This window comes from Thamnophis sirtalis, unplaced genomic scaffold (assembly GCF_051295495.1).
Source record: "Thamnophis sirtalis isolate CommonGarterSnake01/CBP01778 unplaced genomic scaffold, rThaSir2_p1.2 scaffold_3, whole genome shotgun sequence".
Classification (NCBI taxonomy): domain Eukaryota; kingdom Metazoa; phylum Chordata; class Lepidosauria; order Squamata; family Natricidae; genus Thamnophis; species Thamnophis sirtalis.
In genome coordinates this window covers 157,589,333-157,605,758 of record NW_028261383.1, presented here as the reverse complement: position 1 = coordinate 157,605,758, position 16,426 = coordinate 157,589,333, and the positions used below count along the sequence as shown (strand labels likewise).

Genomic DNA, 16,426 nt, shown 5'->3' with positions numbered 1-16,426 from the left:
CCTAGGGTTCACCATCAGCACTCTTGTAAAATATTGTGCATGGGGTCCAGAAAAAACATGGACTCTTCTATAGCAATAAGTCTTTCCTTCACATTATTGTATTTTTCTTCTGTGTGGAAATGTCTGCAGGTTAGTTGTGTCCTGCTAAACCCTGCAAAAGTGGAAGGATGTGATTTTTATGTAACATTCAGAAATTGATATTTCAATTGTTGAGCCACATGTTCCATTTTCACTGGGCGAAGGAAGAGTTATTATTTAGCCAATGGCACCTTGAAATCCTCATCGAGAATACATTCAGGAAACAGAGTTAATAAGTTGAATGAGTGACAACTGTAATAATAATAGATAGTGATAATAAAGTTGAAGATGATGATTATGGTGATGTGTCCTTGTGACTGTTGGGTATGAATGTTTTTTTCCCCTAATTCTTCCTGCTTCTAGCTAAACCATGACTTGTATGATGTAATGAGCAAACTGGAGAACCAACATTCCAATAAAGTTTTCATCATTAAAGGGGTCTCCAGGTAAGCGATTTCCTTTTTGCTACATATATGTTAGGAATCTGAGTAGCATCCCGGGAATGCTGGGGGGGACGACTCCCTCTCATTTCAAGTAGCTATCAAGTGATCTAACTTGTTTGCTTTTGTTATGGATTAGAAAATTTCGAACACATCTTCACTAAAGAAAATTTTCAACACATCTTCACTAACCACTTTATAATGCCTTGGTAAGGCCACACTTGGAATACTGCATTCAGTTTTGGTCACCACGATGTAGAAAAGATGTGGAGACTCTAGAAAGAGTGCAGAGAAGAGCAACAAGGATGATTAGGGGACTGGAGACTAAAATATATGAAGAATGGTTGCAGGAACTGGTTATGTCTAGTTTAATAGAAAGAAGGACTAAGGGAGACATGATAGCAGTGTTCCAATATCTCAGGGGTTGCCACAAAGAAGAGGGAGTCAAACTATTCTCCAAGGCACCTGAGGGTAGGACAAGAAGCAATGGATGGAAACTAATCAAGGAGAGAAGCAACTTAGAACTGAGGAGAAATTTCCTGACAGTTAGAACAATTAATCAGTGGAACAGCTTGCCTCCAGAAGTTGTGAATGCCCCAACACTGGAAGTCTTTAAGGTGTTGGATAGCCATTTGTCTGAAACGGTATAGGGTTTCCTGCCTAGGCAGGGGGTTGGAATAGAAGACCTCCAAGGTCCCTTCCAACTCTGCTATTGTATTGTATTGTACTGCATTGTATTATTGTAAAGAGATTCTTAAGATTATTTAGAAGAAAATATTCATAAAATCAAGATGTGATTTAAAAAAAAAAAGCATAAGTAGCAATGCTAGAGCAGCCGGAGAAAAAGCAAACAAACACAGAAGCCTGACGGGCATCTCAGCTTTAGTAAGATTGGAGAAGGAAGGAAAGAAGGAAGGAAGGAATGAAGGAAGGGAGGGAGGAATACTGGAGGGAGGGAGAGGAGGAGAGGAGAGAAAAGGAGGAGGGGAGAGAGAAGGAGGAGTGGGAGGGAGGAAGGAATGATGGAGGGAGGGGAAGAAGAGGAGGAGAAGGAGGGAGGAGTAATGGAAGGAAGGAAGGAAAGGAAGGAGGGAGGGAGGAGGAGGAGTGAGAGGAGGAGGAGGAGGAAGGAAGGAAAGATGGAGGGAGGGAGGAGGAGAAGGAGTGAGTGAGTAATAGAAGGAAGGAAAGGAAGGAAGGAAGCTTTTGCAATAATTTCAACCATACAGGTAGCTGATTCTATTACTTCTGAATCATTACTGAAAAAGGTAAAGCCTATTCTGAAGTTCAGTGACCATCAAAATAATGAGGTGGTTTTAGTTAGCTTAAAACTAAAAGTAATTATTAATTCCACAGGCTCTTCTTGAATATAACAGCACTTCTTCTATATAATTATCTTCAAAGGAGTCTTTTAATTAGATCTGGTACTGAATTTTGCCTATTGGCAAATTTAAACACTGTCTTGCTGTATTACTCACTTTCTGCCATACAGGTGAAAAGGAATCATGCAGTTAAAGGGGCATTGAGACCAGACAGCTGGCCCCTTGCAAAATTCATGCACTTTTCCTCATGCTCTATATATTGCATTCTTATACAACTTGTATGAGAATGAAGAGAGAGGTTGTTCCTTCCAGAAATTTTGACCTGTGTGCTTCAGGTGAAGCTCAATTATAATGACAGGTGCTCAGTTGCCATATCTGGAACCTCATATCCGTTTCTGCTCACAATAAGGATCTATTTTCACTGCACTATAAAAAATACTTACAATTTCTATGGAAAGCAAGTGTATAGTAAAATACATATTAGGTGTAACAAGGTTTTGAACACCTAGTGGGTAATACAAACTGGAGAGGGGAAAGCTACAGAATTTCTGATGGTTAGAATTCTACCTGAACGAGTTTCAGTGCTGTGAAGAATGCAGCATGTCTCAAGTAGCGGCTTTCCCAAGTTTTGGGGACAGTCGATACAGACTGTCCCCAAAAGTGACCTTTAACTTCCATACTGACTTAGGATGATGCGAGTTGTTGTCTAATGCAATCTGAAGGCTGTAGTGGGATCCTGTCAGTTTAACAACTGGTTTGGTGATCGCGCGCTTCGCGCATGTGTAGTTTTAAGAAAACTTACATTCTGCGTTACTGCTGGGGAGTAACACAGCTGAGGTGCGGCAATCCATTCTGCCGCGTGAATCAGCTGAGAAAATATAGGTCAGTAAAGTGCAGGGGCGGGTGGGTGGGTGGGCGGGCCCACCTGATCGTTGGAGCGAACCAGTTCGCTCCCAGCTGATCGTCGGAGTTACTGGTTCGTTCGCCCGAACTGGTCTGAACAGGTAAAATCCCACCCCTGTCTGAAGGGCATCGTGAGGTGACCTTTAATGAGGAATAGCCTTCAAACCACATGTTCTCCCAGCCATTTCCAACTGAACCGCAAAAATTAATTAAGTCATATAGCTGTTCAAAACTGACTGTGTAGTTTTCTGTTGTTTTAAAGTATGATAATGCTTTTACAATTCTTTTATTTGGCATTTGAAATGCCTACATGTGGCCTTCATTTGAGTATAAATGTCTAAAGAAGGCTTTGATTCTCAAATGGGTTGAGGCTGCAACTCCCCAAATTCATAACCGGAAGTGCAAAGTGAATTCCAGATGAAGATTCTTGGACTTGTAATCTCAAAATATATGAAGGCTGCCCGGCTGGGGAATGTTGAACTAATTAAATGTTGGATTGTTGGAGGTTGCATATTCAAATATTCTAAGACTGGCTAATGTTTGTTTTTCCTCCCACTGCAGCAACAGAGGCTCTTTGGTTATTTCATCCCCAGTAAGCCCAACTAGCAACTCTTTTCTACTAGCAGAGAATAGCATAAATGAGATCTCCACATCTCTCCTTGCCCCAGATGAAGAAACAGAAACTATTTCAGCCACCAAGGTGGCATCCACAACTGTATATGATGATGAAGCAAAAGAAGAGGTCAAAGGATTGCAAAATGAGGCTGGCCAGGGTGCCGAGTCAGGCTCTCAGGCTACTAGTGGAACAGAAGGCAAACAGCAAGAGACCCAACTGGAAGAGCTTGAGGCTGCTTCCGGCAGGACCCTTGAGGCAGTGGCAAAGAACCTTGCAGCTGAGATTTTATCACAGGCAATGGTTGAAGCTGCCGACAAGAGGCAGAGCCTTTCTACAGATTCCAAAGATCCTGAACAACAGCCCTTCTTGGAGAAAAACATTGAAGCCAATGATACACCTGGAACAGGGGATGGTTCCTCACCCCAGGCAAAGGATGAAATTCCAACTCTACTGAAACCCGACCTTGAGCTTGCCAAAGAGATCCAGGGTGAGATACAGATTGAGAAAGCGAATGGTCGGAACCACAAAGGGCCACCTGAGGAGAGTTCTTCTTGCCCTGAAGATGATCCCCAAGGTCTTCCCTCTTCAACCAAAGAGGAAGGAGACTCAGAAGAAGTCCCATCTGCAACTGATGAATCTGCTCCACCCAATACGGAGACAGATGAAATTAGCCACAGCTGCAGAGATGTAGAAGATGATAACAGTAGCAGTGAAGGAAGCATGGAAGAAATTGAGATTTCCCCCAAGGGTACCAATTCTCAGGTAAGCGATGAAAAGAAACCTCACAGTCCCGTTTTCCAATTGCTAATTAGACATTTAAAAAAGAAAAACTGCAGTAGCTGAAATATTCTAGCAGGGTATCTAAACTAAGTGTTGCAACAATGCAAGGATGCTTCTGCTCTGTAAGTAATTCAGATGAATAACAATATGATATTTTGCATATTAGACACATCGGTTTGTAGGGGATGGACAAAACAAAAAAAATCAAGAGAAAAATTAAATGCCACTGGCTGTCCAGCTCTTTGTTTAACCACAAAGAACAAGAAGGCAGGAAAACTTAGACACAATTATTTTTATTATATATGTATCAAAAAACTTGCATACAAAACACTTTCTCACAGTTCTTTTGGTCACCAGTTAATATCCTATCTTCTCTAAGCAATAGGCCCATCCTTTATTCTTCCTCATAGTAGTACATAGCCCAAAATCTGTTCCTTGCATTTCTGTGTCTGCAGACATTAACTTTCTTGGTCATTAAATTATCAACCATTTCCTATGCATACCCTCTTAGCTTGATCAAAAGCTTCCTAAACATCCATAATGGTTTCCTTAGCTTCCTCCAATTTTTCTCATTGAGATTGGTACAGGAAATAATTGCATTTCCAGGAACATATCATTTGAGAAGTTCCCAACTTTCTCACCCTCCCTTTGACCTGAGGATTTTGATATGTGAGATCCCACTTAGTACCTCTCTAAACTAGTTTGAAGTTGTCTCCTCTGAAATTTAGTTTGTATGTACGACTATGCTCCAATTTCACTTTATGTGGACCCTTTAAAGAGGGGATGGTGGCTCTGTGGCTAAGATGCTGAACTTGTCGATCAGAAAGGTTGGCAGTTCAGGGGTTCGAATCCCTAGTGCCAATGTAATGGAGTGAGTTCCTGTTATTTTTCCCAGCTTCTGCCAACCTAGCAGTTCGAAAGCATGTAAAAATGTAAGTAGAAAAATAGGGACCACCTTTGGTGGGAAGGTAACAGCGTTCTGTGTATCTTTGATGTTTAGTCGTGCCGGCCACATGACCATGGAGATGTCTTTGGACAGCGCTGGCTCTTCAGCTTTGAAACAGAGATGAGTACCACCCACTAGAGTTGGGAACGACTAGCACGTATATGCGAGGGGAACCTTTACCTTTACCTAGACTCTTTAAATGCAAGATGACATGGTCATTTCCTCCCAAGGCTCCAAATACTTTATTTTATTTTATTTTTCTGTTGATTAGGAAAGACCTAGGGATTCCATTCCCTTGGGTCTTCTCCAGCTGTCTAGGAAATGAGTTAGTCAACAAGTTCTCTGAAGGACCTTGAAGTCTGGGTTGAATTTCCTTTCCAGCAGAAATCCAATGAGTTGAAATTTCCCATTCTTTGTATATCTCTCTTCCCTGGAAGTTCTGTCATCAGTCCAGGAGGGAAGATTATGAAAATCTTCTGCCTGGCTTGCTGCTTGGTTATTGTTTCTTCTTCCTGGTATTCTTACTCAAATGCTCTTAACTGGATCCATATTTAAATTCCCAGATCTCCATATCTATGTCTACCTCCTTCACATACAATCCTGCTCTACAGTGTGCCCTAACCTTTCAATTAAGTTACATCATTTAGTCCCTGAATTCTACTCAGGAGTTTACTTCTACATTTCAGGAATGGTTACAAAATCATCTTTGTCCTCCCACATTAAGATGCCTTATTGTTTGTTCCCAATATCCCATGTATTGGCATGGAGGCAGCGAAAACCTTATGTCATATAGTATAACTTGATCTATTTCTTCCTGTATTTGTCTACTTATTATAGAACTGGATGTCTCCATCTCTGGTGTGTCATTCCTAGTTTCATTCCCAATCCTTGGCATTGCACTCTTTTCTGGGGCTTCCTCTGCGTTTTAAAACCCAAACACATTCAATTTTTCAAGCCAAGCGCATCCTTGCCAACGCATTCTTGCCAACACTCATGAAGACAGCTCATCGCTTGCCAGGAGAACCTCACTGCAGAAATACATTGTTATTGTTGTTGTTGTTCAGATGCTAAATTGTGTCTGACTTTTTGTGACCCCCTATGGACCTTAGCACTCCAGATCAACATCTCTCTCTTGCACACACACACACACCCCTCTTCAGATCACATCACACCAAGGGCTCATCTAGTTCAACTATTATTTTTCCTGGGCTAGTAGGCTCTGCAAGAGATTGCTCAGCTTCTTACAGTGGTCTGTTTTTCCTACTCATCTGATTATGCTCCATTCTTTCTTTAAAGTGAAATTTCTCAAGGCCATCTTTGCCTGTCAAATTTACCTCCATGTTTAGCAGCACATGTTTTTCAAAAGCCCAAGGCTTGGTGTTGTTGGAAGGCATGACCGACATTTTTTTTAAGGGACCATTACATCCCATGAGGAAAACCAACTAGTTTCCTAAAACCACAGAGCTTTAGTGTACTAAATCTGCTGCTTCAAACAATCATGTCAATCTTTCAAATTCACATTGTGCTTTTGATATCTTCAAAGGACTTGGGGTATCTCAAAAGCCTTCCATTCTTCTACATAGGACTGGTATTTGACCTCTTGGCTGCTGAAGCTCAGAGCTGTGTCAGGCCCAAAGCATAAATGAATGGACAGAAAGGAGTGGAGAATAACAAAGAGATAGATGGCTTCTAGCCATTGGAAAAACAATGTGCAGCTTTTCCCCCCCCTTAATGAGGTTTCTGTAGTTGGAACATAAGAAATGAATATGCTGGAAATGTGGGCAATGTGAAATCATTTTATTATACTTAGTGGACTCATAAAAACCTGGGAAATTTGGGGTTCAGATACACCCAGTGATACAAAAAAATAAAATCAACTTTCAATTGAAACCAGAACTTTTCTTGCTGGGATTAATGGATAGACAATTCGAAATGAGTCATAGACCATTGTTTTTGTATATGTTAACTGCTGCAAGATTATTGTTCACATAAAACTGGAAAGACTCTGAAACATATCCTCAATAGAGGAATAGTTAGTGAAGGTGACAGAACTAGCAGAGATGACAATGTTATCTTGTCTGATTAGGGAAAGGACAACAACCTCATTTATTAGCAACTGGAAACTTCTTATACTAACTTTTTGCTGAAGAGAGAAAAAATGAACTTGTAATTTTGATGATTAAAAAGGTTAAACTGTGTAAATAAGGAAAATAGGATGTAAACTTAGAGAGAAAGGGTAAAATGTAAGTGAATTTATAACTGCTAAGAACGTTGGAAGACACTGCCTTGTAATGTTTTCTTCTTGTTTCTTGTTTTATTTATTTTTTCACTGTTTTTTCTTTATTTCTTCTCCAAAATTTGCCTTGTTTTTAACCTTGTTTAAAAAAATTATATATCTTCCATCTAGATCTATCTATCTATTATCTATCTAATGAAAGAAGTAGAAAAAAATGCCCCTCCCCAAAGATCCAGTTTGAAACATGGTATCAGAGATTGTATTCAGTCAGTTCTAACTGATTCTGACGAACCAGTAGTGAAAATTTTGAGTAGTTCAGAGAACCGGCAAATACCCCTTCTGGCTGGCTCCGCCCCCATGTATTCACTGCCTCCCAAGTCCCAGTTGATCTGCTGGGTCTTCTTTTATTGCCCTGCACAGGAGAACAGAGCTGGAAAGCAGGTTATAGGGGTGGGGAGGGAATGGGAATTTTACAATATCCTTCCCCTGGAGTGGGGTGGAAATGGAGATTTTATAGTATCTTTCTCCCAGAGTGGGATGGTTAGGAAATGGAGATTTTGCAGTTTCCTTCCCCTGCCATGTCCACCAAGCCACGCCCATCAAGCCACACCACACCCACAGAATCGGTAGTAAAAAAAATTGACATTTTAAACACTCCTCTGGACTTTTAACTTTTACTATACTTTAATTAAACTTTTCACTAGCACTCCTATGAATATTTTGAACATTTGCCATTCACATTTTCTACCACAATAGTCTAGGAAGCTGATGAATCCTTAAAAGAATTATGAAATCCCTTTAAAATAATAACAATATCAAAGAAATGATGGTCTTTGATAAACCCCTGTATTTGCTAAAGATTTACCCATGTAGAAGAATTTTGTCTTGGTGTCAGGATGATAATGTGGGTAAAAGTAGAATGCAAATAGTTTTAAAGAAGGAGCTCCAGAGTCCTAACATACTATATCATATCCCCTGTCATCTTTTTTTTAAAATAGTAATCTTATTAAAAAATTACAAGTTCAAAGATAAAACTAATATAAACCAAGAAAACTAAAAGAATAAGAAAAAATAAAGTGCAGAAAACAAAAACAAAAAAATACAAAATGAAAGAAAAAATGAGAACACAATAAAAAAGAAAAGTAATTTTAAAAAGAAATGATTCTCATTCATTATAAGAAATACAGTTTTAGTAACTTATTTGTTTATTTATCAAATTTAGAAAGCATCCATCCCACTTAGAGAGTGACATATCAACTTAAAATAAAACAAATGATCTCTTCTCATATCCTCATTGTATAAGAAATCCTTTAAGCCTCATCATTCAATCTTGATCAGCAAAAATCCACTAAGGTTTACAAGAAGTTTAAAAAAATCTATTTTAATTTTAATAAATCAAATAAACCAACTTTATATTTTTTTTCCTTTTCTTTTTAACTATCTTGAATTTTAGTTCCTTCAAATAAGCCTCTAAAACATTTCTTTTTCATTTTTTGTCCCTTCTCAAAAAAACATTCAAAGTCTTTTGTGGATGGAAAACATTGGAAAATTATCCAGGTCACTCTGTGGTTATCTGTACACCCCTTTTAATTATTAAGATATCAGCCAATTTCTTTTGTATGTCCAGTGTAGCATCTTTGTTCATATCATTATTGTAGCCTGTCATTTTAAACTCAGTTTCAGAACAATCTTGTCTGATAAAATTGTGCCTCTTTCGTAACATCTTTTAAATGTAGTCTATCTATAGAGGTAAAGGTAAAGGTTCCCCTGCACATGCATGCTAGTCATTTCCGGCTCTAAGGGGCTCATCTCCATTTCTAAGCTGAGGAGCCAGTGCTGTCCAAAGATGTCTCCATAGTCATGTGGCCAGCATGACTAAACACTGAAGGCAGAGGTGGGTTCCTACTAGTTCAGACCAGTTCAGCTGAACCGGTAGCGGTATGCTGGCCTGGGTCACTGGAACCAGCAGCGACCCAGGCCTGCCACGCCTCCGAATTGGTTCCCTGGTCAGTGTGGCATTTTTTTTCATTTGTTAATGTTCTGCGCATGCACAGACCTATTTATAGGCAACTGTTCTGACCCCCCAGCCTGTGAATAAACACAAGCTTGGCTGTTTGCCACTGTTCAATTACTGAGATAATGAATCTTTTGGCTGAGGGCCCAGGCAACTCACGTTCAATAGAGTAGCTCTGCAGCAACTCAGATAGTTCAAACGAAGCAACGCACATAGTCCAAATGAACAGACACGACTAGAATACACAGATAGATTTTCTTAACTACTAATTCGAACGGTTGTTTCCTGCAAATGTCCCCTCCCAACGCCTCACCTATAATTTCTCTTGGGAGGGGCCAATCAACAACCACCTGTGCTTAATAATCTTCTGTGAGTCTGCCCACAGAGTTGCTGCTTCCGTTTATCAGCCCTTCTCAATCTAGCATCAGGGACAAACTGCCTTTGATCCTCCCCACTGCTCCATGACTCAGGCGCCTCCTGGTGGCCAACCAGCCTCTCTGGTCCCTGCTCTGAGTCTGAACCCTGCACAGGGTCCTCCACATCGTCCAGGACAGACTCATATGATTCCTCACTATCCAAGTCCATCAGCAGCTCAACCAGATCCTGCTGGGCCACAACAGGCAACTATGCATGTGCACGGAGCAAAATTGCATGCGCAACCCACCCCTGACCAAAGGCACACAGAGTACTGTTATCTTCCCACCAAAGTGATCCCTATTTTTCTACTTGCATTTTACATGCTTTTGAACTGTTATAGGTTGGCAGAAACTGGCACAAATTAGGGGAGCTCACTCTGCTATGCTGTGCTAGGGATTTGAACCGCTGAACTGTCGACCTTCTAATCAACAAGCTCAGCATCTTAGCCACTGAGCCACTGCATCCCTTATCTATAGAGCTAGATACTTTTAAAATGAACTTCTGGATCCATTGTTTAAAAATATCCTCCAATATGTCCAATGTTTAAATATTTTGTTTCATGCTGTATTAGTAAGTCAAATACAAGAGTTCTCCTTTAATTGAAATCTTTAGTCCCTTCTGGTTCCTTCTAGTGTCTCCCTTTCAAGTTTCATCCTGTTTTTTTTAAAGAAGATTCAAAACAAAAGCATTTTCCAATGCCAACAATTCTACATAATCCCAAATTCTTATTTCAAATGTCTTTAGTCTGTAGCTTTCCAAAATCAAAGTTCTCACCACTCTTTTACTGTATGCATGTACCTTGTTTTCCTGAAAATAAGCCCTCCCCCATTAATAAGCCCTCCCCAAAAATATTGCAACGCAGCAGCAGCCATGAGATGACCACGCTCACACCTCCTGCACCTCAAAAATATAAAGAACTCCCCAAAAATAAGGCTAAGTGTTTATTTCGGGATCAAAAGAAAATAAGACCCTGTCTTATTTTCAGGGAAACATGGTATGTGTATTTATAGATTTCTAACAGCTGTAAAGCAGTAAATACACACTTTCCAAAAAAATAATTAGAAAAATAAGTATGCAAAGCAAGTGTATTTTTGAAGATGCCAACTGCAGTGTTTTCCACCGAAATATGACTTTGAGTTGTGTGAATTCAAATAGCGCAATCATTTCATGAGATACATTAACTGCACTAATCGAGACCTACCTGATCAGAAATTATACTGAATCCCTTGATTTTGTTGGAATAATGACAATCTTAACATCTCTCATATACTGGAGATAAAAATATCCATAGAAGGGGTCTTTGCATATGCAAGTAAGTTTCCCACTGCAAAAGTTTACCTTCTAACATAGGAAGTATAATAGCTGGGAGCAGAGGTGGTATTCAGCAGGTTCTGAACAGTTCTGGAGAACCGGTAGCGGAAATTTTGAGTAGCTCGGAGAACCGGTAAATCCCACTTCTGACTGGCCCTGCCCCCATCTATTCTCTGCCTCCCGAGTCCCTGATTGGGAGGGAATGGGGATTTTGCAGTAACTTTCCCTGGAGTGGGGAGGGAATAGAGATTTTACAGTATCTTTCCCCTGCAATGCCATGTACACCAAGCCACACCACACATACCAAGCCACACCTATAGAACCGGTAATATTTTTTTTTTAATCCCAATGGCTCAAACAGAATGAGCTGAGTTAGCTAATTCATGCCATTCTCTCTCTGTGAGGGAGTAAGTCTATTTCTACATGCTGCTGATGACTAAATTATCACACAATTAATATACACACTGCAGTGTCTGACTCTAACAAGAAATTAAAGAGCCAGAATCATAAGGGGCTAAAACAAATTGATTCTAAAGAATTTGGGCTATCATGTTGGTTTCATTAGAGGCATTACAGTCTTTACTTAGTGAGAAACTTCTTTTGTAATAATTAAGCCTTTTTTCACCTCATCTCTAGTTGAATGTAAAAAGCCGCTTTGAATTTTTAAACAGGTATTTTTGGAAGTTTCCTAAGAAAGGAATCCCCTGCCCCTAGTAATAGTCATCTCTCCTTTCCATTTCCTTCAGGCACAAAGCTGGGATTGCATAATGATAGAGTTTTTAGCTATAATCTGTTCAATTTACTGCCCTAGTTTAAAATGGTAATCCATAATGGATAGCTCTAGGTGAGAATGACCTTAAGGCATGAGGGGAAGAGAAGCTGAAAATGATCAGACAAAAGGACAGGGGGTACCAGTGGCTTAGCAGTCAGAGAAAGAAACTTAGGAAGGATCCACCCTAATTGATCAGAATTTTAAAAGTGAGAGCGGGAGATTTGTACTTCAAGACTTACAGGAGTCTGTTAATGTAACTTTACAATAAAGAAGGATTATTTCGTTTCCTTGTGTTTCCTAACTAGTCTACTTGAGAGGCTGACAATACAGCATAGGAAGCCAAAAACAACCAAGCTATATGGATTAATAACAGGGGAGACCCTCATCTGAATTTTGTCTATGGAGATTTTAAGTCAGAGGTCACCAACTGGTGGTCCGTAGACCACTATGGTCTGAGACAGGGGGGGGTGGAGGGAGGAGAGATTGCGGTGTTTTGTTTTCTGTGGGAAATGGGTCCAAATGGCTCTTTGAGGGTTTAAGGTTGCAGAAACAGGCAGCCAAGCTAAATGCCTGAAGGACCCCATCCCGTCACAGGGGGTCCAGGCACTTCAGCGAGCGGCACACTGGATTCATATTAGTGGTCTGCAGGATTTAAAATTATTAACATAGTGGTCCCTGAGGTCCAAAAGGTTGGTGACCCCTGTTCTAAGTCATCCAAGTCATGGTTGTCCCAAAAGTACTTTTTCAAGAGGCAACTGGACTTTCTGGGCTTCTTGGATGAGAAGTGAAATGTCTTCAAAGAAAAACCAAAAAGTCCAGTTGCCTATTGAAAAAGCACCTTCAGGTCATCTGTATCTTATTTGTCTGTAAAATGTTGAAAGTTTTTAATTGTAAAAGACTGCTACCTCATCACTCCCCAGGGATCTGAAGATCAGGGATCTGAAGATCAGGGATCTGAAGATCAGGGATCTGATTCCCGATCTCCTTATACCTGGGCAATATCTTTTTCCCTGTCCCTTAAATAACCATATGGTCTTTTTGCTTCAGATCATTGCTAGTTTTTTCCCAGAAGCTAAAGAAGAGAATGAGAACAAGCTACCCTTGGGATTCCTATTCAAGGTAAGATGCAGCAATCAAAGAGCTGGCTTTTAGGCTTCCCCAGATAATGAGTCATAAAAACCCAGATATGAATTAAGGGAGAGTGTTAATTCCAAGCCTCGTTCACTGAGACCATTGCTGACTTTTTAAATTTTACTTTAAATATTATTTTTTCAGCCTTTTCTGTAGTAGTCAATTCAGAAGTGGGATGGATGGATGAAGAGCTGAGATGCCCTTTCTACCTGCCCTATTTTATTATTTTCGCATTTTATGTTTCAGGCTCAAGCAACTCAAGCTCATGCTTCAGAAGATGACAATCACCTTCAGTTTAGAGAAGGAGATATCATACTTGTGATATCAGACATTCAAGCAGAGGTAACATCTGAGGACTTGCTTGCCATGACAATTTGAAATACATTTTTAGGATTTAGGATTTTATTGAAAATTTATATGCCGCCCTTTTCCCTGAGGGGACTCAGGGCGGCTTACAACAGTGAAGGGAAGGGAGTGCAAGACAGGACTTAAAAAGAAAAAAAAAATCGTGATTAAAAGAAATTGATCATAAAAACACAACATTCACTCAACATTCGGGCGGGGTGAGAGTAATCCTATCCCCAGGCCTGACGGGATAGCCAGTTCTTAAGGGCTGTGCGGAAGGCCTGGACTGTGGTGAAAAGAAGGCTGTAATTTAGAAGTGGGCATCCTTTAGTTCTCCCATGTCATACTGAACTACAACTCCCAGAAGATCCAGCTAGGATGCTCAAACCCCTCTGCAACCTCCTACATGGGATTGATAGACACATTTATGATATTTATCTGCTTTAATGTTTCTCACTCCTTCTCAGTTCTTATGAGGTTGAGGCGATGCCTGAGCTTCTGAGCAGAGGCAATAGGAAGGAAACTCTTGGTCCAGAAAGATGAGCCACGTAGCTGGGCTGCTAGAGGGAGGGAAAGCAGTAGAGTTGAAGAAGAACACCAATTCTGTTCACCCTGTATGAGGGTATCTCTGCCTAGCAGAGATCTCTGCTTAGTAGCAAGAGAGAAGGAAAAGAAAACCAGGATTTGGACAGTTCTTGGAAGGACAGATCCCTAGATTATATTGTCACCCAACATATTGAAAAATATGTAGGGTGATGTAATAATATCCATGGGGAATATATGATATTGAAAAAATGCAGTGTGTATTTACCCAGTAACAAAAGCAAAGTAAAAACGGGGGCCAGCTATAAAATAACAGTCTTGGTAAAATAAATAAATAAAAAGTATTTCATATAAGGGAAAGGGAAAGATTCCCCTCGCACATATGTGCTAGTTGTTCCCGACTCTAGAGGGCGGTGCTCATCTCCATTTCAAAGCTGAAGAGCCAGCGCTATCCGAAGACATCTTCATGGTCATGTGGCCGGCATAACTAAACTTAGGAACCACCTTTGGTGGGACAGGCGCACGGAACGCTTTTTACCTTCCCACAAAAGTTGGTTCCTATTTTTCTACTTGCATTTTTACATGCTTTCGAACTGCTAGATTGGCAGAAGCTGGGACAAGTAATGGGAGCTCACTCCGTTACGTGGCGCTAGGGATTCAAACCGCCGAACTGCTGACCTTTCTGATTGACAAGCTCAGCATCTTAGCCCCTGAGCCATCACGTCCCTTAAGAAGTATTTCATATGTATGTGTTTAATAGTAATACCATTTGCCAGTAACTCATCAGGGACTTTTATATTAAGGTTAAAAAAAGTTCAGAGTCATGGCCCTTGGGCTAATTAACTAGTCCTCATGCACACTCATGGTAATTTTGAGTCCCTGAGCTAGGACAGTTCAGGAAAGGCAGCCACTATTCTGAACTGCAGAAGAGAGATGAAAGGAAGAGCACTTTCGGGAGTTGACTTCTTGGTCCAGTGTTGGACTCCGCATAGTATGGTATGATGTATACCTTGCCTTCTTCAAGTCTTGAACCTTGGGCCTTCTCCGGCAAAGCAGGACCTCTGTTTGACAAAAAATAAGGTGTAATTTGGAGTCACCTGTTCTGCAAATGTTCCTGCTGAAAATGCCATGCTGTTTAGGGGAGAGTACAGAGCTACTACGGCTGTTGCCATGTGGTTTCAGGTCTATTTACTTCTCTCTCTTTGCATGGTTGTGTCTGCTATGACCACAGTCCTCCATTAATCATTAACTCTCCCTTTAGCAGAAACAACACTGACCAGGTGTTTTCCTACAAAAGTAGCTACAGGTAGTCATTGACTTACAACAGTCTGCTTAGTGACCGTTCAAAGTTACAACGGCACTGAAAAAAAGTGACATATGACCATTATTCACACTTATAACTGTTGCAGCATCCCCAAGATTATGTGCTTTACATTCGGATGCTTGACAACAGACTCCGATTTATGATGGTTTGCAGTGTCCTGGAGACATGTGATCACCTTTTGCAACCTTCTGAGAAGCAAAGTCAATGGGAAAACCAGATTCACTTAACAATCATCTTACTAATTTAACAACTGCAGTGATTCACTTAACAAATGTGGGAAGAAAATGGGGCAATACTCACTTAACCCATTTCTCACTTAGCAACATAAATGTTGGGCTCAATTGTGGTCGTAAGTTGAGGGGTGTGTGTGTGTGTGTGTGTGTGTGTTTGTGTGTGTGTAACACCAGGCTAGAAACTGGGAGACCGTGAATTATACTCCCACCATAGACACAAAGACTGCCAAATGCTTTTGGGCCAGTCCCTCTCTCTCAGCCCTTGGAAGGAGACAAGGACAAGCCACTTTCAAATGTTGCTAAGAAAACTGCAGGGACTACTCAACCCTTATAAACATTGCACTGTTAGCATAATGATGACTATCACTTGTAATGCCCTACATTTAGCATCTTTGAAGACTTATTTTCTATGCATAAAGATTCAAGTCACCTTTCCAAATTTCTAAATTATAATGAACAGGAGTGTGCTTATGGAAAATCTCTGACTGAAGTTTGTTTACTTGTTTTCTTTTCCAGGAAAAAGGATTTTGGATGGGAGTAAAAGAAAGTGACTGGAAGGAAAATCAAGATATGCTGCAGAAAGGCATTTTCCCCCAGGACCTCATCAGAGAGGTCCCTCTGAAATAAGCTCAAAAGCAACAGAAGGAAGGAAGGAAGGAAGGAAGGAAGGAAGGAAGGAAGGAAGGAAGGAAGGAAGGAAGGAAGGAAGGAAGGGTTTTCTATAATTATTAAATCATTTTTTTCCTCCAGTCCTTCTGCTTCACATCAGTATAATACCATGCAGGTGGCAATATTTATATTATATGTGAATTGAATAATATGAGTTCCATCTATTATAAGTCAGAAACTGGCAATCTTTGAAAGAAATTTGTCCTTCTGAGGCCTCTGCCTCAGAAGTACTTTTCTAAAATGGAACATCACCATAAATAGTGCTATTATAGAATAGCTGATAGCCTACTTATACAGTTGTGGTTTCTGGACCATTTACTCACACTGACTCCTCAAGGAAGTCCTC

The 16,426-nt window shown here is 40.4% G+C and overlaps 1 protein-coding gene across 1 annotated transcript in view; it reads left to right on the top strand.

Annotated features, from left to right (window-relative positions):
• BIN2 (bridging integrator 2) overlaps positions 1-16,098 on the top strand; it is a 43,642-nt gene extending 27,544 nt beyond the window's left edge. The window contains exons 9-13 of the mRNA XM_087707886.1: positions 442-524; positions 3,305-4,121; positions 12,883-12,954; positions 13,213-13,308; positions 15,928-16,098. Of these exons, the coding sequence (XP_087564012.1) occupies positions 442-524; positions 3,305-4,121; positions 12,883-12,954; positions 13,213-13,308; positions 15,928-16,038 (1,179 nt within the window). The 3' untranslated portion in view covers positions 16,039-16,098. The remainder of the gene's footprint in view (positions 1-441; positions 525-3,304; positions 4,122-12,882; positions 12,955-13,212; positions 13,309-15,927) is intronic.
• Positions 16,099-16,426: the final 328 nt, after the last annotated feature.